This window comes from Rhea pennata, chromosome 1, assembly GCF_028389875.1.
Source record: "Rhea pennata isolate bPtePen1 chromosome 1, bPtePen1.pri, whole genome shotgun sequence".
NCBI lineage: Eukaryota > Metazoa > Chordata > Aves > Rheiformes > Rheidae > Rhea > Rhea pennata.
In genome coordinates this window covers 137,159,105-137,182,717 of record NC_084663.1, presented here as the reverse complement: position 1 = coordinate 137,182,717, position 23,613 = coordinate 137,159,105, and the positions used below count along the sequence as shown (strand labels likewise).

The following is a 23,613-nucleotide window of genomic DNA, read 5'->3' as shown; positions in this document are numbered from 1 at the left end:
CTTGACCTGTTGTTACGAATATCTTTGAGGTAAACATATATAATAATAATAATAATGCTTCCTATTCTGAGTTGAGTATATCACTAATGACTAAATTGCTTATATGTGATACTACTTTTTGTTGTCCCCTTCATATCTTTCCTTACAGGATATAGTATTTGGGAAATGAGGTCATATATAGTGAATTTGATTTATAGTCATTTATACAAATACATGGCTTTTCTAAGGAACAGTTCTTTGAGGTAGTTAACTATAAAATTTATTTATCTAAAATCTTATTTGGCCTGTAAGCAGCAGCTTATATACTATCTTGTATTTAATCTGTATTCGGTGGTTTAATGGATTCTATTCTGTTTATTTTACGAAAGTACTTTAGTTTGTGTTTATTGAAATATACAGAGTAATGCAAGCTACTTATAAAATATATATCTAAGGTTTAGATATGAAAACCTTATTAGATACTGTACTGCTTGATATATCATTTGCAGTAAGGCTATATTAAAAAAGTAACATGGATCAGATTTCTGTGCAGAACCTGAGTAGTTCTGTTTTCTAACACCTGTGAGCTTAAGCATGAAATCTGAATGTTTTCATGATAGATTTCTTAAGAGCATTTAATAGAAGTATTCGTACTATTCTTTATCTGCTGGTCCCCATGTTTAGCATATATATTGTAAAATATTATAGGAAAAAGATATCAGAGTTATAAATTAGTCATTTTTAATTTCAACGTGAAAACTATTGCTGCAGTGTAAATTTCTGATTTTGTCTAGAAAAAATTACTTCTTTATAATGATCATCTATGCAGCTAAGACAGAGGGTAAGTACAATTTGCTGGCTCAGACTAAAAGTCTGTCTATCCCATGTTCTTATCCCTGATGCTGGATATTGGTTAATAGCAGATGCTCAGGGATAGAGTAAAAGGAAGGAACAAGTGTATGATGTAAACTTCCCTGATATACCTCCCTGTTCTCCAGCAGCCTCTTAATATGAGGCTTTCTATGCAGCAAATGTGCCTAATAGCCCATGACTGTAGTTGTGTTTTGATCAGAAATGGGTTGACTCTTGTCAAAGGTATTTAAAGTGCCCAGTACTACACAGGTCTTTCTGCAAGCGGTATTTCTAATAGTGCTGTGTGTAGAATGATATATGGGATGATGATGATGATAGATTTCAAACCCCAAAGCTTTTACTTCTGTTATCAAAGTTTTTATTGCTATTAATTAACTTGCATTAAGGCTATTACAGTCTTTCCCAACAAGGTCCTATTGTTTTAGACACATTTGAGTTGGAAGGTGCTGTAAATTAAATAACACCAGGTGATGTTTCCAGGGACTAGAACACGATGGGGCCACACAGTTGAATTGTTAGAACGATGCTTGGCATGCTTTTGCATGTGCCATTTAACACGTTCCCAAATAACTCCTGGCCATGGGTTGGCAACTGGCATGAGCTGTGGTCCGCCCCCACAAGGCTTTTGGATGTGGCCCTTTCTGTTGTGGAGGTTAAGAGAATAACTACTGTGAGAATTACTGTGCAGTAATGATACTGGCACAGACCGTTCTGTGCTGCTTGCTCTCAGTGCCAAAGAACAGCCTCTGGCATAAGCAATTTATTAGCATTGCCATAGTGACAGAAATGTTCTCAGGCCAATATTGCTTGCATAGTATCTGGAAATACGTAACAGGGAGGTGGAGGTTATTAGAAGTCTTTTACTTTCAAGGCTTAATAAAGGATACTTTAAACACAATTACCCTGTGTAAAAGCGAAAAGATGCACTGTGCCATCATTGAATCTTGCAAAATGTACAACGTGTAATGTTATTACCAAGCTGGTCGAGATTTTGTATTGGTTACACGTTGTCTAGCAGCATGGGCTGCTAGCCACTGTAGCCACCTGCAAAGATGTGTCGGTGGCAGGTTTTGGCAGGTAAGAACAACAGTGCTGATAGGGGCAGGTATACTTAAGAGGAAAGATTTATCATCTGAGTAGGAGAGCAAGGCAATGAATGGGTTTGTTCTCAAGGTTGATTTATGTTCCATTGTGTCTTGCCTGGCACCTTATTGGTATAATGAATTATTCCTTAGAAGTTGTCTAGAAGACCTTAGAAATTTTTCTAAGGGACACAGACATGTTTATGTCTGTATTTAGTTTCATGGTTAGTTATTCTGTGCTTTCCAATAAGCACGTGCAAGCTGGCAGAAATTTTACTCTGAAATTGCTAGTTACCATAAGCAGTTACCTGAAGTGCCTTCTGGTTTCATACCAATTGCATTAAAGAGGAGAGCCAAACTGGGGCTCTCTGCTTTTGGTTGTTCTGTTCCCCATGAACAAAGTTGTGGCATATGGATGTAACCAAACCATTTGTACCACCTCAGGTTGAGGCAAAAAAAAAGGGTTTGTAGAAGCACATATGTTTCCTCTATGTCTCCTGTCTGATTTACCATGATAGGTAGCTGACTTACTGAGTAGAGCTGCCAGGCAATACTTTCCAGTTGATAGTTCAGATATTTATGGTTGAATTTAATCTGATATAAGAAAAGGCAGGATAAGCCTATACACTATCCAGGAAATTAAAAATAATGTGTCTGAAAGACCCTTCCTGAGAAATAGTGAATAAATTTGTACTAGTAGTCTTTCTGGAACTGTGACAGGTGTAGGAATATAAGGAAAGCAATGCTTGTTAGTATTTTTTAGGTAGTAGGTTAGTATCTAGTTAGGTAGTATCTTTTATTGGGGCAACAGGGGTAGTTTGAAGCAACAAGATCTTCACGTTAGGAGTTTTCCAGCTGTATGAACTACTCTACTAACAACTTGCTATTAGGCAAATTGGTAGTTAAATTAATTTTTGTGCCGAGAAGCTTCTTGGTTTTTTTTCAGCTGCTGAAGTTCTCTAACAGAAGATACTATTCTTGCCTAAATAAAAAGGTATATAAAACCATGTTTTAGAGCAGTGTGCCTTCCAGCATACGTACAACTTGGTTAGAGGGTGATGTGTTTGTTACAGGCAACGTCATTCTTTATAGAGCAGCTGTAAAAGAGGCTTCTTCACAAGGATCTGAGCGCTCTCCAGAAGTGCATTAAGCTCTGGCTGTCGTTGTTGGTTTCCCACATGCTTGGTTTGGTCTTGGTTTCCCATGTGCTTCCTCAGGGATGAGCCCATGCAGTGGAGTTGTGTTCTGGAGTTGCCACTGCCACAGTGCGGATTTGCTTGTGGGGCTCACTGAACTAAGGACTCATTTTGATGGTCTGTAGTCACACAGACGTGAAAATCATTTCAGAGTTTTGCAGTTTCCACTGGTAGAAGATATAGGCAAGTCAGAAGTGATTTGATAGCCTCCCCACAGCCTGATGTGCTTCCACACTACTCGAAGCCCCAGCTCCCGAGGAATAGGATCTGAGCCCTAATTTGCAAGGACTCAGAGAGCTTCCTACTGGAACCAAGAACATCAAATAACAGCCATATCAGACTCACTGTTCGAGCTCAGAGGACCCTGTGTTTTGTGTGTGGTGCACAGGCCTCAAAACTGAGTAAGGCAGCCCTGAGAGGAACTGCCTACCAAGCCCTCTTCTGGAAGTAGAGATTTAAACATTAACATGGTCCACTGAACTCATCAGTATGAGTTTGTTGCCTCCTGCAGGACCACAGCAATACAGTCTAGCTGAACATGGTGTAATTTGAGATAGGTGGAAGTGTGTAGGGAAGAGGTGATAACAGGAGCAGCATTTTGGATTTCTATTTGTTGTTTGTGGCTTTTGTAGATATCCCAGGAAATGAAAATCTTTTCTATATTCTTCTAAGGCTCTACTTAATATGGGATCGAGATCATTTTCTGAGGTGAGGTCAGTTGTCTGTAATTTCACTTTTTTGGTACAGGCTCAATTGAGCTTTCAGAAGCTAGTCCAAAATTAGGAGAAACAAAGAACTATATAAAACCTTGTCTTTGTCCATTCCAAGCAGAAAGTGTGCGATTAGCAAGGTTAATAGCATGTAAGAAACCCAGATACAACTTTTTACACAAGAGAGATTTTGAATGGAGGACAGCTGTTTACCCTATTTAGTAAACGCTGCTTGTGTTGCTTTGTGCTCAACCACTAGCATCATAGATATGGTACAATAATTTGAATATAATTTTCATTAATGAATTCTGATGTATACGATAACTGTCTTTGCTCTGTAGACTCTCCTGCTTTGAAGATTTTTCTGATCAATTTTTAGCTATTTCCATATCTATACCTGTTGAAGAGTTCTGTTTTTATCTTTTAAAGGACATGTCTTTCTGGCTCAAAACCCAGCTTATTTATTTATTTATTAGTTTCCAATTTTTATGGTACATTCACTCATCCAATTCGATATTTATCAGTAGTAATAACTGACTGCCAAGATATTTTCAACATTAATTCTGGGTGTCTGTGCACTGGATAGTCCTGCATTCAGAATTACTAAGCAGACCATGCAGACAGACAGTTTGGCTGTAACTTGTTTGCTCATTTATATACAGAAGAATGGAGATGAATAGCTAATTTTGCTGCAGAGAGTTGCCTGCTCTGAATCCCAAACACTCCATATTTTGTAACTCCAAGAGCCTGATCAAGCTGTTATATCAGTCTTTCACTGCTGGAATGGATTAGTTGTTCCAAACTTCCATTTCTCTCTTCCCCCCAACTTCCAATAAAAGAGAGTTTAAATCATGATTTAGAAAGCACATTAAGTATTTCTAGCATGACTAATTTTAATTTTGTCAAAGGATTATGCTGGAAGTGTAGTCTTGCCTGAAGGAGCAGAAGAGAAAGTACATACAAAGACCAGGCAGGCAAGCACCAGCAGGGGGGCCAGATGCCGGTTTTTTTCCCCAAATGGGTCATGCCACATTGTTTCAGTCCAAAAGATTGATTTGACCCCAATGACATATAAAATGCAAGTTTCTGCACAGCTCTTCATCTTGGAAGCTGTATTACAGCTTCAATTTTACAAGCGCTGTGAAAAGTGGGAATACAAGCCCAAAGTTTACAATGCTAAACTGTTCATACTTACAGAGTTGCTTGGAGAAATTACCAGTGAATCCCAAGTAAGGCTAACTTGGCAAAGCAATCACAAATGTGTTTGATATCTAACATGTCCATTGTGTTACAGCTGTTCATAATGGAACTGAAAGAATTCTGACCAGGGAAGATTCATATGGATTTTAATATTCTAAAACATATATAATTGAGGTGGATTTTTTTAGTGGTGATGATGAAGTAACATGTGCCTCTCTGTGCTCTTCCGCATGTGGGGTTCACTATTGCCACTATTCCTGTTCAACCTTTCTTTTGCCTTCATCTCCTCCTTCTTCTGATTGCTTTTCGTTGCAGGTGTGAGGACTTGCAATAGGAGGAAACATGTTTTATTCTTCCCAAAGGCATTCAATTTTTGCTTGTTTTTGTTTCATCTGGCAATGTATTGCATGCAGCTTTAGAGTTAGATTAGGGCTGGTTTTGACTCTGAGGATCTGAGCTCTACTGTCCTGTGGAGAGCAGCCATGGTAGTCATGAGAAGAGAGGATCCTAACAGCTATGTACATCTGTACCTGGGCTTTTGTGTGTTGAAATAATCAGAGCCCTTCAAACTAAGAAGTGATTTCAGTCTTGTTACAGTGAATTTGCAGGCCTCACCTACACTGTAGGTGAACAGAAGCACCCTTTGAGTTTGACCAGGAGTATGGAGAATGCTGGGAATGGTTGATTTAACAACCTGAAGACAGGAGTATTTTATGGATAGTGAGATAATAAAGGTTGCCAGTGCCTCCAAACATTTTTCTGTTTCCCACAAACATCACCTTTGTCTTCCTTGGGCTGAGTTTCCTTCAGGTGTTGGTGTAAGTCAGGCTGCCAGTAGACTCAGAAAGGACTTAAATGCTGATCGATGTCTGTACTAAGCTGTAAGAAAGCATTACACCCATACAAGAACAAGTTGTTCATTGCCAATCTCTGGGAACATGCTGAAAGGTTATGGAAGCTACAAGAAAGTTTTCCTTGTAATTTTGGCTGCACTGAGAGCCTAATGTCATGAATATAGGATGGAATGTTCCTGGTTAGTTCAGAAGTTTGAGCGTGAATTTGCTTTTGGCAGTAGCAATGCTTTTTCCCATGCTATACAATTTAGAGGGACTGAGGATTTTGCTGCTATGTGTCTTCCTTCTTGTTGCACACTCCACCAGCCCTCCTTGCCTTCCCCTTCCTCCTACTGTTGCATGGTATGACTGTGAGAAAAGTCACCTTGGACTTTATCCTTCAGTTGCCTAGATTTGGAAGATGGAATAAGATGGAATATATGGCCTGTGGTTTGGAACTTGAGTTTTTTTCTGCCTCACCAAGACAGTGCTAGTGTATCAGCTTGTTTTGAGGATGGGATTCTTCTTTTGCAACTGAGTACTCTGAGTAGTTGCCAGGCAACTATCCATATTTTAAAGAGAAAGTTTTAAGGTGTTATTCATTTAAAAAGCGGCTTCTTTTTCCTGTCCTTTTGTCTTAGGAGAACAGGAGATATTTCATTGAAGAAAAGCTGAATTGCAAAATATTTTTAATTTGAGCTGCAGTTGCAATTTTTTTCTGTTTTTTAATGTTTTGTGTATTTGAATCATATCAAGATTATGAAATAGAAATAAGTTTTTTAAAACTGACAATATAGTATTAAACAAGCCAGTTTTACTCTAGAAGATGTGGTGCAGAAACTTAAATGAGACTTCTTCTAAACTATAGGTAATCATTTTATTACTTGTCCTATAGCAAAACATATGTCCTCTGAATCACTGATCCTTTAGAAAATCTTATTTTTTCCCCACCAAAGGATGTATTGTAAACTGTGTTCTACAAGGATATGAATCTGATTGAAGATGTTAAAGGTTTCCAGCACCATTTCCTGAGGTTTATGGAGATGTGGATGTTAACAGTGAGTAGAATACTTAACTGTCATTGGAGAAGACTTGTTTCTCTTGCTAGATGTTCCGATTCATTTTAGAAGATAGTAAAGTGAGCTTGCCTTTTTCAGGTCCAGTTGTTTCCAACTGAGTGTGAGTATGTATGTGTCCATGAAATTGTGTGCAATGTTTCAAAACAGAGTAATTACATTAGAGTAATTTTATTTCCAGATGTCACAGATATCATTTTTGCTCCCACTCCCAAATATGAGTTACCAGTTTTTGAAGTTAAACTCCTTGTGAAAACTGGGTAAAACTTTTCTAATTAATCTTTTTGAGTTCTTCATTTCTGGAATAATAACAATTTGATTTGCATATTTTGTTAAATAAAAATGTTATATAGTGATTAAATTAAAAGCCTTTTATAGCCTAGACTTTGTGTGATCTGAAAATATAAAGGTTGGTTGTCTGAGTAACTGAAGATGTGGAGGGATTATTTTCTTTAGAGGAATATATGCTTCCTACATATGATGACCTCTTTTTTTTCTGTTAAAAATCGGCGGACTATATGTCCAGAAAGTGATTTCCTGCTTTCACTTTGTAGGATATAGCCTGACCAAGAAGTACATAATTTCTGGTGACAGCGGCAAAGATATTATTTTTGTATTTAAAAAAGGGTGGTGGGTGTAAAAATGTGCTTTCCACACAGATTTGCAGGCCTACCCTGCAGAATTGCTTCCTTGAACAGATGGCATTTGGTCCTTGCTCTGTGGCTTTTTCTTGTAACAATTATTCTTTGTATGATTGTGACCATATGGGTGGGGTTTTTTTTGTTTTTTTTTTTTTTTTTAATCCCCTCTTCTTGTTGCTGAGCTGGTTGCTTTTAATGTACTAAAGCTCAAGAAACAGATGAGCACCGTGAAGTCAGTTTTGTCCCGGAGGCTGTTGGCCGCTGGATGGAGCTTGGGAAAAGGCTGAAGCCAAGCAGCGAGGGCTGGCCGTGCTCAGGGCAAGTTGACGTGCGCGTGGCGGTGCAAAGGGGGTTACCCTCTTAGGCTGGCGACCGAGCTCTGCACATGCTGGATGCAGTCCTGGGCTGGAGTCAGCTCTCCCCGTTAGCTGGCAGCTGGTCGCAGGAACATTTTAACGTAAGGCCCATTACAGCCTGCAAGCAGAAACCAGCTCTTCTGGCAAAGAGCAATTTAAACAGCTGCTTGGAAATACCCAGGGCCTGACTCCCTTTTTAGCTGAAGCATGTTTGCTCTGAAGCTCTGGCATCGGTTGAGTTTATGTGCCCAAGTAAATGAAAATAAAGGCCTCCGGTCACCCCTGGAGCAGTAGGTTCAAACCTAAATAGGCAGGTTTGGCTCAGTTCGTCATTCCTTGATGAAAATGCTCTTTGCATTTACTTTTATAGCAGATATTTAAAACCGAAGTTCAGTGTGCTTCCTGTGCACATTAAAATGAAGCCATGATATACTTTGTAAGAGTCGAGGGTTTAACTGATATAATTACTCAGAGATTCCTCTCTCTTCTTTCCTGTGCCATGCCATGCAATTTAACTTTTGTCCCATGTTTTAAAGGACACTATTCAGTGTTGTTCAGTGGCTCAGTGATGTTATGTGAAAATTAAAGTACTTTGGGCCAAGAATTGCAATCTAACTATAAAAGGTTATTGCAGAATACCCTGTTTAATTGAAACGTAGTAAATTGGGGACTTCTTCACTGCAACGTTTCCTATGAAATTGATTTATCCTGATGACGACTGCTGCTTAAAGGCGGGGATAGTATTGGCCAAAATTTGGTTACTGCTGGGTAGCCAAATAATGTCACAGATGATGTGTAAGCAAGTATGAAATTCTGTGCTCTTACTTTTTCCTGTTTTGTTCTCGTGCTTTTTCCAAAAAAAAGACTTGATGAGCATAGTAGGGCTAGAGAAGAGCCTTTCTGCCTTTTAACCCTGAACCCCAGCACACCATGAGCCTGAAGGTACCTGACACTTACAAGCCAGACCAATTCGTATCCACTTCAAACGGCTCAAATCTATCACTTTTTTTTTAACCTTGAAAAGATGCATGAGAGATGAAAATATTTCAAAACTTCACGGTTTCACCCCTCAGTGGCCAAGGTTTTCTTTTAATTGTAGTTGGTTATCTTGAAGTCTATGTGCTGGAAGTCTTGGTTTCAGCACTGTAGTTATTGTTAGAAGTGCGCTGTTGTTGTTTTTCATCACACAATGAATCTTCCAAAATATTTTTGGACAGTTTCAGTTCTGAAATGTTACAGGCCTTTAATGGGATTTTTCATGAGATTGGGTGTTGCAGAGTTCAACCGCATTTAAACTCACAAAGAGAGTGAAATATGTGTCACTTCAGTAAAAACAAGCAATCTGCAGCATTCCTTTGAACTCGGAAGTGAGGATTGACATAGGCTTGGAATTCACGGCAAAATACAAATGCAACAGATGTTTGTGATAAGCTCTTACTGAGCCATAGGAAGGCTTGATTTTTTTCAGAGCGCTGAAACCACTGCAGGTGTCATGGGCTTAGTTGTCCTCTGTATTTATGCTCATATCAGGCCTGATGGGGCTGAGAGACAGACAGGATTTTCTGGTGGCTTCAACTGAGATTAAAAGGAAATGCGAATTCTCAACACTTTGCAGAATTACGCATTATTTTTGTAAATGTCTTTTGAGATGTTGTTCGGAGTTTAAAGGTGAAGCTTTAGAAGTCAGTCATCTATCAGTAGCATTAATCATAGGAATTTCTGACACAGCATATTTATGCAACTTAACTGTCTTACATTCTTTGTTAAATGTTTGTTACTTGTACGAAAACTGCATTTTTCATAAGACTATGCCAATTATAATGTGATGATAATTAAACTTGAGTTTTATGTGCTCTTGTTAAAATGCAAAAATGCTGTGTTAAAATCTTCATATTCATCAAAATTAAATGCTTATTTAGAAACCTTCTAAAACTGCACTCTGCATTATCTACAGTAGGAAAAAGAAAATCATGAACTAAGTAAAATGTACTGGATATATTGCCCAATAAGATTCATTCCTCTGTAATCCAGTCATTTATTACATTTTTTTTCCACGTGGTAAATTTGTCATTAAAAATTATAAAATTTCTACGATAGATGAAGAACGGTAGACAAGGATCATACAGTATTAACAAAGGATATATATATATATATATATGTCGAAATGCCTCTAAATACCTTTCTTCTCTGATTTTATCATTTTGCTCTGCAGATGAAATATTGGTCTGTGACTGTTGCTGTGTATACAAGAGTTGCACAGCTTACTGTGCCTGTTCCTTTCTGCTTTTCTTCTAGAAGAGGCAAAGGTGTGGTCTTCTCTGTTAGGAGAGAACACAGTCCCTCACTGTGTTAAACTTAACAGGAACTTCACCTGAAAATTATGATTGTTATTAGAAATGGTTAGAAATGAATTGCTGAAGTAAAGCAGTGTTGACAGATGACATAACATATATTATTGATATATCATTTTTTAGGTATAACAGTAATGTTATTAAAGTTAGGTTGGAGGTTGGCTGATACTTCACTGGCTCAATACATTCTTGTGTTTTACGTGTGGGATTCTGTGGTCAGGTGTGTGTTATTCTGTTGTACCTATTCAGCCACTGCTTTCAGAGTTTCCTGGCACAAAAGGGTCCTGACTTCACCTAGATACTTCACTCCTTTTTGAGTCCCTTTCAAATCAGAGCATTTCACCAAAACCAGTGACCTTCATTCCATGATGTCTGAACTCTTATTTTGATGCATTTAGTTTACCTGTTTTATTAAGAGTTTTCATTATGCGGTGCCCAATTTCTTTTTATTTATAGTGATTTTAAACTGCTGGAGATGAATGGGGGATTTGATGTCCTGATTGTCATGACTGCAAGTTCCATTACATTTTGTTCTTAATTTTTTTTATTATTCAAAGTCACTATAAATGATGCTTGTGGTTGACCTTTCTCTTTACCTGTAAATAACGATTTTCTGTCTGAATAGGCTTCCCCCAAGCAGACATCAATCCTGTTTAACCTACCTGTCCCAAAGGATCTATTTTGAAATGCCTAATATTTGTCTTTTAACTCCCTTGCTTTTTGAAGAAGCTTGCCTGCAGTTATGAATGAAAAGAGTCTATGTATCTTGTAAGAGGTACATTAATGGCCTAATCTTCATTATATATAATACCTGTAATGATATTTACATAGATACTCTCAAATTTAATGGATTATTAGTTGGGCATTTGTTCTTACAGATAGGTAAATAAAAATTTTCCACAGGCATTAGTGAAAGCATCTTGGGTGTAATGAAATTGAAATATGATCACCAACACCCCTAATTATAAGAATTAGAAAATACGTGGATGTACAACTGCTGTCCTTTAGAAAGATGAGACACTTTGAAATGAGAAAGTAGATTCAGGAAAATCATTCAGCCATGTTGTGTTGAAGTATGAGGGATAATCTGTCAGGAAAAAAAAAGGATCAAACATACCTCATTTTTTTCCCTTCTATATCCCAAGTTTAATTTTCACATGACAGCTCTATCTGGCAGCCTCACCTCCCATCAGTGCAAGCTGTCATTCAAGATTATTTCAATTAAGTTCTCTTTCTCGTTTTGCATTTGCTGAGGAGTCATGATGGCACACTACCAAATTAGCAGTCAAGAAGAGTAATTCTCTCTACTTGTATGTTGTTAGAAGAAGGGGGAAGGAGACAGAGAGATCATTCCTCTTTTTCCTCTCTGTCCTGTAGGCCTTCTCCAGAATAGTTACAGAACTAGAGGACTTCAAGACTGAATGTAAAAACATAGTTGAAGACACAAAGATTGGATCTGAGGGTTCTATGAGTTACTATAAAGATCTTTAAAATTTATTCTGTCTGCCTTGGTTGTTTGTAGAAACCTTTCACTTCACACAAGCTCACTTTGGTCTGGTAGCCAAGGAATGAAAAGTTCTCTTCTTCACTCTTTCCTTCAGTGCAGTAGTAGGACTTCTTTACAAAAACACCATGTCTTTCTAAGTTTCTTTGCACCTGAAATCTCCAGTGAAAAGAATTCATACCCTGCATGTGAAACTGGAGACAGCTTACTGTACTGTCACACAGACTGCTTCTCTATGTGGGCCTTAATGGTACTCACATTTCTAACTGAGTCAAGTCTTCAACCCATTTCTGAGGGCAAAGAGCTGCACCCATCAGAGTGATAGAATGGTTTTTATCCCTGAACTTTTAAAATACATGATTGTGGATGAACTAAGCAACTACAGTATTGAGTGCCCACCTCTTGTCTACAGATAGGACTAACTCTTATGTTGCTATTTTCACCTGATTCAGCTGAGAAATGTGACATTTTGCTGAGGAAGCAGTAGATGAAATAATTAGTGTATGTGGTGCCACCAAAAGGGCTGGCCTTGGTTCAGGAGCACTCCAACGTGAACTGTGAAAAGGAAGGAAATAAGTAGATAATTCAGAACCCTTTCGAAGACCTGCTTATCAATTGCCTTTCTGCAGGAATGAGGAAGATTTAATTCAAAGGATAAATAATGGCTTTTGTTTCTGTTGTAAGTGCTTATTTTGGTACACTCATAACTGTACTGAGCTGCTGCCAGTTTTTGCTCCAGGTGATACTGTCATAGCTGCAATGAGTGATTAAGAGAAAAGGAGGCTTCAGATAGTCACTTCCTGCAGTGTCCCTTGGCTTGGGACTTTTTTATTCTCTTTTATCCTAATGACTCGAATCTTTCAATAGCAGGAGAGATTATCTCTTCACAAAGTCTTTGTGAGGATGGAATAGGTTTAGAACCTATTAGGTGAATCTTCTTTCTTTTTTTTTTACATGTTTAAATAACTAGCTAGAAAATTAATTAATGCATTTCTACTTTTGGAGGGTTGTTTGTGTGGATCATAATTTATTCCCGTTTTACCACCCTTTTGTGTTTCTTTCCCTCCCACGTCCCTGGGTGTATGCTAACAGGAACTATGCAGATACAGAGGTGGTGAAACAGGTGCTTTGCTATTTCAGCCATTTGTTCATGCTAGACCCAGTTGTACCGAGGTGTTAAAATGGGCACATTTAAATCTGGATTCTGTCTTTTTATCATGTTACCAGGGTATCCTTACTTAGTGTTTACTGAGATTAACATGTACATGTCAGAACACGTCTAATTTCATCAACGTTTCACCAGACCAGATTTTTCGGTCAACTTTCGTAATCTCATCAGCACATTAAAAGCGTTTTTAAGGGTGTTTCTCCTCCCTTTTTGCTTTTTTTTTTTTTTTTTTTTAACTTTTCCATTAGACACATTATTCCTGTCAGGAATAACAGGAAATAGGAGTTCCTTTGCCTCACCGAGTGAGAAACGCTCGCGGGCCTCAGTGAAGGTCCGTTCCGTTTGCTGCGGAGCTAGGCTAGGCACAAGCAGGCAAATTGCTGTTGATCTAGTTAGAATGAAACCTGTCAAAAGCAGAACAAATAGGAATTGTTCATTACATTTTTCAGCGGGCACTTTCAACTCAAATTAATTTATTGTGTATTTGCAGTTCAGTACATCTTCTCTCTTTTTCCCTTGCTGTGTCTTCAGTTGGCGTGGGGTTTATTGGTGCATGTGTAGCAGATAATGAGAAGCTGCATTTCAGCTCATTTTTGAGGGACTCAAGAGAGTTTACTACTCTAAATGGAACGGCTCAGATCACATAAACAAAAATGCCTTTTTTGGAAAACCATGGTGTTCTTCAATCTTACGCCAGTAAGTGTGAGAAACTGCTACCTTGGAGGAGTGCCAATAATTCTGATTCCTGATAAAAACAACTCGCACAATTTCTTCCTTGAAGGACCTAGACCAGGCAGGGGGCCAAACATCCTGCCTCCCGGCGCTATGCCACAAGCACATGCCGTACGTGAGAGCACAAGCACAAAACATATGTGAGCCGAAGCGCCGGAGGGCTGCATTCGGGAAGGGAACACCAGTGGTCCAAAATCTCTTCTGGGAAAAGGCAAGGCTGAGCTGGTTGGGCCTGTGCAGGGTAACCAGGTGATGATAGCCCCGGCCGTCTCTGCTGCCTCGTTCCCTCCCACATTGGGAATACCCTGTGCCCACGTAGCTCCTTCACGTATGGAAACCTGATCGAGCCCACGGAGAGGAGCCGTGAAGCCCCACTGATGTGAGTGGGATGCCAGGAGCAAAAACACAGAAACTGCGTTCAGCACGGTGCATAACAGCATAACCACGCCAGCAGAGGGGCTAACGTTACAACGTTATATACTATCTGCCTACAGGGGCACTTTAAGCACAGTCAGTGTTTCAGGTAGCAAAGAAAGCAGGGGCTGGCATCATGCCCAGCTTGAGCAATAGGCAATTCCAGCAGTTAGGTGGCCAGTGCTTTGGGAGCTTTTCCCTTTCCCATCCCCATTTTCCCTCATTTTCTTCCTCTGTGAAAGATTCTAATCTGAGATTTTTGTTAGTTAGTGTAATCAATGCTGAAATCTCCCCCCTTGGGGAGTGTCCTCTTCCATGTGCTATACCTCATCTTCTGATATTCATAACTCCTCTCTTCAGGCTTCCTTCCTATTTTCCCTTCTTATCCTCTGTGCCCCTTTCTTTGCCACGGCCAATTTTCACTGAGACATTTCTGTGTAATTTCTGCTATTTGGCTTATATCTGAAACGCCCCATCACAATACTGGAGGCAGGAAACTCAAAATTCATTGTGAACAGAGCTCTAAAAATGTCTGTGGCCATCCAGAGAGAAGAAAAATAAAAGCAAGCCTCTCTGTCAATTTTTGGGTGCAAAACTCAAGCAACTGCTAGTCCATAGCTGGGGCCTAAGGCTTATTTCCATGTCTTTGTGGGATTCAGGTAGGGAAGTTTAACTTCTTCCCAATATATACCATTCATATGTGCTACATGTAAGAGCAGAAGCATTCACATACTGTACATGTAAAACCTCAGTATGAGAGTGCAAAATTAACTGTAAGTATATTTCTCACAGTGCCTGCCTGAGGCTGAGAGTGAATCTTTTTATCCCTCTAAATTTGTATTCACATCAATTTTCGCTATAGTTTTGCTTCACTTTGTCTTGCTTTAGGTTGCACATCATGCCTGGCAGTGGAAGAGGGGTGTTTTTTGATTTTTTTTTTTTTTTTTATGTTTCATATTTCCTTCTATCCAATTTTATCAAAAAGCTGTCACCAACTTCTTCTGAAACCAGCAAACCTTTTTCTTTCTAATTACATTTTTACCATATGCTCATCCAGATGGCATATGCCAGCATTTTCTAGGGTGCTATAAAATGACCTGACTTTAGAGAAGTATTGAAGAAGCTTATGAAAAAATAGAATTGACACTAGCACAGAAAAACAGTCCTAGAAAGAAAATCTGATAATACTTTCCAGTTGTATTTTGTACCTGTGATATTGACTTCTGATTGTATGTACATGCATATTTATATGAAAACAGTGGAAATATAGGGAATAGGTTGTTTTATTGAAGTGTTAAAAGTTAACTCCTTTTTGAGCAGCTGGAACTACCACTTTTGTCTGTGGAATATGTCTAAAATGGGCTCTCCAGCTGTGAGCGACTATCCAGTTTGCTGCAAAATAGAGCATATAAAGAGTTTGTCAAGGCACCAGATTCTCTGTAGGAGCAGCAGCTTTACTCAACAGTGCAATAACTATTTAGGCACTTGCTTTCTAAAATGTCATTTCCAAGTAGAAGATGGATACAGCTGATGCATGATTTTGACACCTGTCCTAGTTATTACTAAATCTTTTGGGATTTCTGGGAGAAAATAAATTAAATTTGGGTATAGTTGGTATAGTTGAGGGGCGCCAGGAACTTGAGGAACCGAGAGGGAGGGAAAGAGGATTATCTTTCACGTTTAGCTACTAGTAAAAAAAAAAATCACAAGTTATTATCCTGTGGAGAGCTTAAGTATTATGTATTCCTTTTAACTGTCACTCTTGTTGTGATAGTCTTTCCAAATTATCATGGGAAAGGCCATAAAAAACCCTCGTGCTGTTATCAGTTCCCATAATATTGTCTCAAGTGTTGGTCCATTTTACTTGCAGCTAATTCCTGGAGACAGGTGGTGGAGTGAGAATCAAATTTACTTTCTTTTGTTGCTGTAATAGCTCCTATGAGTTCCCAGTTGGAAGGGAAATTTTGAGCACACAACCTGAGGCTTTGAATAGAGTATGAACCCAACACACAGTTTCTAGGGCAGGATGGGCAGAGCCTTGTGATATTAGTGATCTGGATAGTGTCCTTAACTTCCATAGGTCTTTTTGAAAGTCACAGATGCAATCAAGAAAACAGAACCTCTACCTCCTAATTAATAAGATAGGATTTTAACAGCTAGCGCTCAATGATTTGAAGTGTTTTTGTTATTTATGAATTAATTCTTTCCATCATAAAAGTCCTTATCTCCGTCCTCCCAGCCAGCTTCCACTCATTCAGTCCATGAGTGGTTTGACATTTCCACAGATTCTCTTCTCCATTATTGACCAGGATTACACCTGTGTGAACTCAAACATAATTGCTATAATCTCAATTCAAAATAGAGAATATTTTGTAGTTAAATCAATCTGTACAGCACAGATATACTAACTGTTTCAAAGCTAAGTATTATAAACTGTCAAAATTGAGAGTTGATGTTAACCTTCAAGGTAATTGAAATAAGTTGCAATATGGAAATGCAAAACGAAACACCAAAATATATGGGTCCACACTGATGATATGATGCAACAACCATGTGATTATGGTTAAGATATTTTAGTGTTTGTGCTTATGGAGCTGTATTAAACTTACCTCGAGGAGCCACCTATTCTGTTCTTTTTTGGATGTTATTGCAGAATGGAGTTAAAGCTGTTGGAATGCCTTTGTTAGATATTTCCAAAATAATATTTATGATAATCAGTGTCACTCTATTCATGCAGTGTTTTTCAGTCTCTTACAATAGTCAGACCTGTAAATATTTCCCTTTGGAAATACAAACTCCTTTGTAACAAATTCTGCCTGCTGAGGGAGGACTTTTCTTAGTGACCATGTGCAAACCTCTTAAAACTAGCTCACTAATCCCCGAGTGTCAGGGAATGATAAATTAAAATCCAAAGGTTGAAAAAGCATTATGCTAAGATGCTTTGCTTTTAATTACTAATATGCATTATTAAATCAAACTCTGATTTTGTTTGCAGTTGTTGTTTAGATATTTCTTGGGTTATTCAGTGTATAATTTGTAATGAGAAAAACATTAAGATTTGCAAAGAAAACATTGCCAAGTGATAGCTAATCATCTGAAGGTTCAAAATACTAGCTTCAAACCATACCTCAGACTTTTCTGAGCATGAATTCTGATACATATTTGTAAAGTTAGGCTCCACATGGTGTCATTTGCAGTAACTGGCTACCTTGGATCAGCTGATCAGTGTTTCCCAATTCCTCTTCCCTCATCTTTCTTCATCTTTCACTTATTGTAGCCTCTGTTCTGTTCAGTGCATAGGTACACACACACTCCGACACCTTCTCTGTTGTTTTCCATCTTGCCCTCTCTCTTGTATAGAATAGCTGCCACAAAAAGCTTTTGAGCAAAAGTGCTTTGAATTACACTTTTGCTATGATTTTCCATAGCTGGTAGTTTATCTGGTGGAAGAGGTTTGTACTGTTCAAGAAATTCTCTAAAATTACTCTCTTGAATAATGGCAGCTGTCTCCCACCATTCACAGTAAGAGTGCATCAGAGAAGATAAGCTTATCCAAAGGAGGGACTCATCTCAGTCATTGAAAATGGTAGGAAATAAGTAGCTCTTTTGAAAAGGTGATAAAAGGGCAGTTTGTATTTGTATGTGTGTCAGGGGGGAGAACAGTTTGTATTTAAAGTCCTAGCCTTTTCTTCTTCTTCCTTTTTTCCTTTACTGAAATAAATCTTAAGGTATGATCTGGTCGCAGTGCAACCTAAACACGTTTTTACTGTGTTTCAAACAAATGGGAAGTTTGCAGTGTTGGAGTTATTCTTTTAAGGTCTTCTACTTTTTAAAACAAACCTCTGATATGTTGTATAAGATTCCCTGGGGTACCTGTTTTGAAATAATTGCAAGTCCAAGATTACTCGAGTCTATTTTAAGAATTAATTTTCTAAGAATTCTTATTTCAGGAGTCAATATTTTCCATTGGTAAGATAGAGATCCCATTTCTCCTGTTAATGCAAAGCTCAAATCAGTCTTCAACTATGGAGCTACAGCTGACTCTCAATAATGAACTAGCCACAGGAGGAAAAGAGTTTGTCAGTCTACTGTCCCAGAAAGCCTTGAAAGAATTCATCTCATCTCTTCTGGGGTCATATTCATATATGTTGTTGCTTTCTTGAAATACATCTGGCTACAGTTCCAACATACTGAGTGATAAAAGAATATGTGATGCAGCAGTCTGTGGAAGCGTAAGATGGAAAGCCTTTTTAGGTGATGTATTTGTGGGTGGATAACCTTAAAAATCAATAAAACCTACTGTGTCACTCAGAATCATGATAGAATATTTCTTGCTTAGGCTTTGAATTACTGATACCACTGCTGCTGCTACAGCAGAGTCTCAGTACAAGATGATACAGTGGTTGGAGCAAAGCATCTACTAGCGGAGCTGCTATTTTAAGCAAATCTTAGGTCTAGTCTTAGAATTTATCTGAATTGTAGCTGTTGACGGGGTTTGGGGGGCTTTTGGATTTTCTTCCCTCTCCCCCCACCCGCCAATGTAGTCATTGATCCAGGCTCAAGCAGGTTGGTTGTAAATATACTGCATTTCTTCTTTGGAGGCATAGTGCCCTAGTTACAAAAATGGAAACAGCTGTTAGAAGGAAATGATTAAACAGAACATTTTAACTTTGTAGGAAGTTTGGCAAGGCTGTCAACTAGAAGAGATGACAAATGCAGAGCCTTGTCTTCTCTACCAAAGCAAAGTTCACAAGTTTAAATAGACAGTTTTTGAAATACCAGTAACACCTCAGAAAGCATCCCATTTTAAAGACAAAATACTTGAATATATCTAGAAGCCCAGATTGTAATAGGAGGTTCTGGGAAAGCTGGAGGAAAGAGAAGGGAGCTGAGAGCTTTGAAGATAGATTTGGTGAAGAGGCTGTATAAAACCCTCTGGATTTTCTAACAGTTCTTTTGAATGAGCATAATAGAAAATGATCTAAAATTAGCTGAGAAATACTGTTAGGAGCAGAAGGCAGAGAAGAGGGAATTGTCAAATGTGATGCTTTACATAGTAAAAGAAAATGCAAGTTCTTTACTGACTCCACCTAATGCAAATCCTAGTATAGCACAGAAATACTTTCTTTCTCCTATTTTTGTAAGGAAGTGGTTTCAGCTATCTGATCATATGCATAGAAATACAGCATTGTTACTGTTAAGCAGACTAAATCTAGTGATAAGAACAGAGTTTTCTTTGAAGAATAACCCTAGAAAAAAACAACCACAGGAATAAACTCATGCTGAGAGTTTACAGATATTCTGCGGCTGTTTTGTGGATAAATAATAAAAACAGTCCATGGAGAGAATGGAAGTTCGTGTTGTGTCCAGTGTGTATGTATTGGGGAAAGATTAGAGAAGCTTCTGCGTGACATTGATGCTGCAAATGGGTCTCTGAATGATGCCTCTTGCTTTATGGATCATTTGTCTGGAGTTCCTGGGGTAACTGCAGATGGAAAAGGGGCTGGAGACGAGAGCGATGACTCTGCCCCATGGGACGCCTGCTAAGCGTGGTGTTATGGCATGTTATATCCCGTGCAAGGATTTCAGTGCTATAGAGCGTTACATGACTCTCAGATTATTATAGATATTTATGAGGAGATCAACTTGCAAACTGACGATACAGCTTACTGCTGTACGGATATCCATCTGTCTGATGCCTTCATGGCATCTGGTTGTCCTCTTTCCTGGGGCAGGAGCCTGGGCTCTCCCCGGCGATGGGGCTAGAGCGACGCTTCCATTCAGACCGCTGCCTTCGTCCAACAAGAGCTGGATTTCATTCAACACCTGCAAATTTCCAGTCTCTCAAATATAAAGATGAGCTGATCCTTGGCCGGGCAGCTTTCAACGAATGCCATTCGTGCTCCGTCAATGCAGCAGTGCCTTGGCGCAGCGAGCCGTGGTCTCCCTTCGCCTTGCCCGTTGCCTGGCTGTCAGCGTGCAGGTTCCCCGGCTCCTGGGGGCGTCCGGCCCCAGCAGCCAGGCAGAGACGGCCGGCGGTCGGGATCGTCTGCCGTGGTTTCCCTGGCGTCGATGAGTGGCGTTTCGAAGGGCGTGAAAGCGGAGGCATCTGCTCGTCCGTGCAAGCAGCCGTGGGACCTGCTAGCAGCGACCGAGCGGGGAGCTGAGGGCCCCTGAGCAGCAAATGCGGCACGGGCTCCTGCACCAAGCAGCCAGCCGTTCGGCGCATGCACGGCGTTGGTGCCATTTCAGTGTTTATTAACAGTAATTTAGGAGCCTCTGTGCTTTTAAGGCGTCCCCTCATTCACAGAGAAGTCGTGCTGGATCTCTTTGGTTTTCTTGTCTGCTTGAAAAATCAAGATCTTTCGTTCCAGTCATGAGAATTCTGTCTTTAGGTGCAAAAAGGTTTCACAATTATAGCGCCGTGACTGAAAGTACAGTATTAATTTCTAATATTTTTTTTTAAAATACCCTTTTTTGCACTGGATTGAAGTTTGGGGAAACTTTAGAAAGTTTACTCGAGTCAACTCAAGTAGCATCATGCAAGATACTGGTTATTTTGTTTCTCTGTGTATAAGTGCCCTCTGGTTTGAACTTCCCATTTGGTTGGTTAGAATCATGCTGGTTTATACGATTTAGAGCTGAATAAAATAAGGAGATAAAGAGATAAAAAGCTGTTAACTTTGCTTTCAGTCAGTTTGAGAGGACTTGGCTCAGAAACTTACTTAATATTTTAGAAAACCAAATTTAAGTGTATACTTTCTTCTTGCAAATGGTTGATGGAATCTAATTCTAATGTTTTACATGAGAAGTAGGTCACTTATTATTTTTCCCTTTCAACACATGAAGGATGAAAAATTTAAGCATAGGTGACAAAGCCTTTATTGTTAGTTATTAGTCTTTCATATATGGAGTATGATTAAAGGTGTGCTGTCAAAGAGGGACCTCTTTATAGGCTGATAGTATTGATTAGTGTTTGGGATCTGTCAACAGCAGTATCATGTTATGTATAAGAAAATCTAATTGAAAATTATTAATTTGATGCTTTAGTTCTTACAGTGAGAACATTTCAGATACTCATCTCATATCATAGCAGAAATTGCTTGGCTTGAGTAGATACCACAAAATCATGTTTTAATGATTTTTTTTTCCTTTTTTTCATCTTTTTTTTCCCACAGTCACATGACACAATCAGCCACATTTGAAGACCCTCGAATAGAGAGCTGCCAAATCACCCCTCCAGCCCCTCGGAAAGTGGAAATGAGGAGGGATCCAGTGCTAGGATTTGGGTTTGTGGCTGGTAGTGAAAAGCCAGTTGTTGTACGCTCAGTAACACCAGGTATGTTTTCTCCACCTAATCCCAAAAGCAGTCTTGGCACTTCTTAGTGTCAAACAGCAGCTGGATTTCCAGATGAGAGAATAGGGGTAGCCATATTACTAGAAAATTATAATGACTTCTATTATTTTCTTCAAAAACAGTAAGTTTATTCGTGAGTATTAAAAATAATTCTGTACATATATTGGCTGAGGACTGAATCTACTGAGATCAAATATGGTTACAAATTTGAGTACTGTTAAAATATTCAGGCAGAAAAGCTAATAATGAATACTAGGTGGGATTTTAAGCCTTATATTACAGAGCAGTTTCCTTGCTGCACTCATTTTTGAACTTTATATAAATTTGTTAAAAAAAAAGCAAGTTTTAGTGTATTGCTATGAGCCATTTCTGTTGTTTGACTAAAAAAAAATTCTCCCTGTTACGTTTTAAATTGGTTTGATGCCACCTTCATTGCCATTGAAATCAGTGTTTTCAGGTGGTGTATTAAGATGTGAGATTAAAATATATGTATTTATCATTCTTTTTATCATCAGGTTCCTGTGAGGAGATTTGAGTTCTAACTTTTTTTTGAAAAAGAGGGTGATGATATTGATTCTTTCTGAATGTATATTTCTGTATGACTTTATTAGAAGAAGACAGTTCAAAATAATCCTAAACTTCCTATTTGTAGTAAAAATTACTGAGGTTTGAGTTTTTGGGGGTACCAGACCTGGGAATGCTCAGTCTCCTGAATTGCAGTCTCTTGCTCTTTATGCTTGAAAGCTCAGATGTTATGTAAAATTGCCTTGGAGCTAAGGACGGGACTTTGACTTTTGACTTTGTTCAATATGTTCTATAGAGCCCCTGTAGAGAGCGGAGAGAGAAGCAAAATTGACTGTGTAAAATTCTGATGTCATTTACCCACGTGTGTGCATTGATTATGTTTGTATTGCTTTCAGGTGAAGTGAGTGTTGTAACTAATATTTGAACTAGATTCAGGCAGTTCTTCTCTCCTAAGTTAGCATTATTAATGTAGCCTTATGTTAAAGTTCAGTTTGAGAAAGGTGTTTGTTTCTATTCCAAACAAACAGGAGGAAAGATGTGCTCAAGACAACATTCTTCTACCTGGTTCTGTATCCCTTTATGCTGGATTTGTGGGTGAGGTAAAGTTTCCAAACAAAACAGAGGAAAGGAACAGCATTTGCTCAATTATTGGATGAATTCTTTCCGTCACGGAATCATTTTGTTTTAAGACTTTAACTTCACAATGATACTATTTTTTTAATATCTTCATTGAAAAGTTTAAGGCAAAAGGTTTATGCCCACTTCTGGACATTTAAACTCATGCTGGAAAGCAAAATATTTTGTGCATTTTATGAAGCGTAAACTTAATATGCATTTTAATGGTGTCAGGCTCCAAAGCACATGTATCTGATCACCTAGTTATACTAATTTGACAGTCTATATCTAACCAGAAGTGGCAATACTTTTGGAGGTATTACTTAGAAATTCATTTTTACAAGAGGAGGGAGTCCAGAGGAAAACAGGCTCAATAGCTAAGATAGTGAAAACTTTCTGTCTTAGGATCAAAAGAAGGTGGTTTGTTTCACCTAGACCAGAAAAGTCTGAGGAGAGACCTGCAAATGACTTTCAAATATATAAAGTGATGTTGCAGAGAGGAAGGGAATGACATGTTCTCCAGTGCTACTCTGGCAAGGACAAGAAGTTAAGTGTTGCAGCAAGGAAGATCAGATCTAGACACTGGGGAGACAACTTCCTAATTTTAGCAGTAGTTAAACCACAGGATCATCTACAGGAAAAGGAGTCTTCCTCAGAAGTGGTCCTACAAAAAGATTAGACAGATATTGACCAGGAATGAGCAAGGTATGGTTGATTGTGCCTTAAAAGGTGGATTAGGTGACCTTCTATGGGCCCTGCTGGCCTATTTTTTCTGTAAGTGTGACTAACCGAGAAAATCAAGTCCTCATTTTTAGGTACCTGCCTAAAGGTGGTTTTAGGATCTAACCTGTGGAACTTTAGTAGAAACACCTAAGCCATTAGCTTTCAAGATTTTGCTAGTGAGGAAGTACTGACATTGCCAGAAAAAGTGTTAAGTGTTAAATATACAATTAGTTGAAGGAAAAAAACCTGCACGTAGTATATGAACAATAGAGTGTGTC

At 38.7% G+C, this 23,613-nt stretch overlaps 1 protein-coding gene across 1 annotated transcript in view; it reads left to right on the top strand.

The window, feature by feature from the left end:
• Positions 1-23,613, top strand: part of FRMPD4 (FERM and PDZ domain containing 4) — a 305,963-nt gene that overhangs the window by 212,369 nt on the left and 69,981 nt on the right. The window contains 1 exon segment of the mRNA XM_062574603.1: positions 21,294-21,454. Coding sequence (XP_062430587.1) covers positions 21,294-21,454 — 161 coding nt within the window.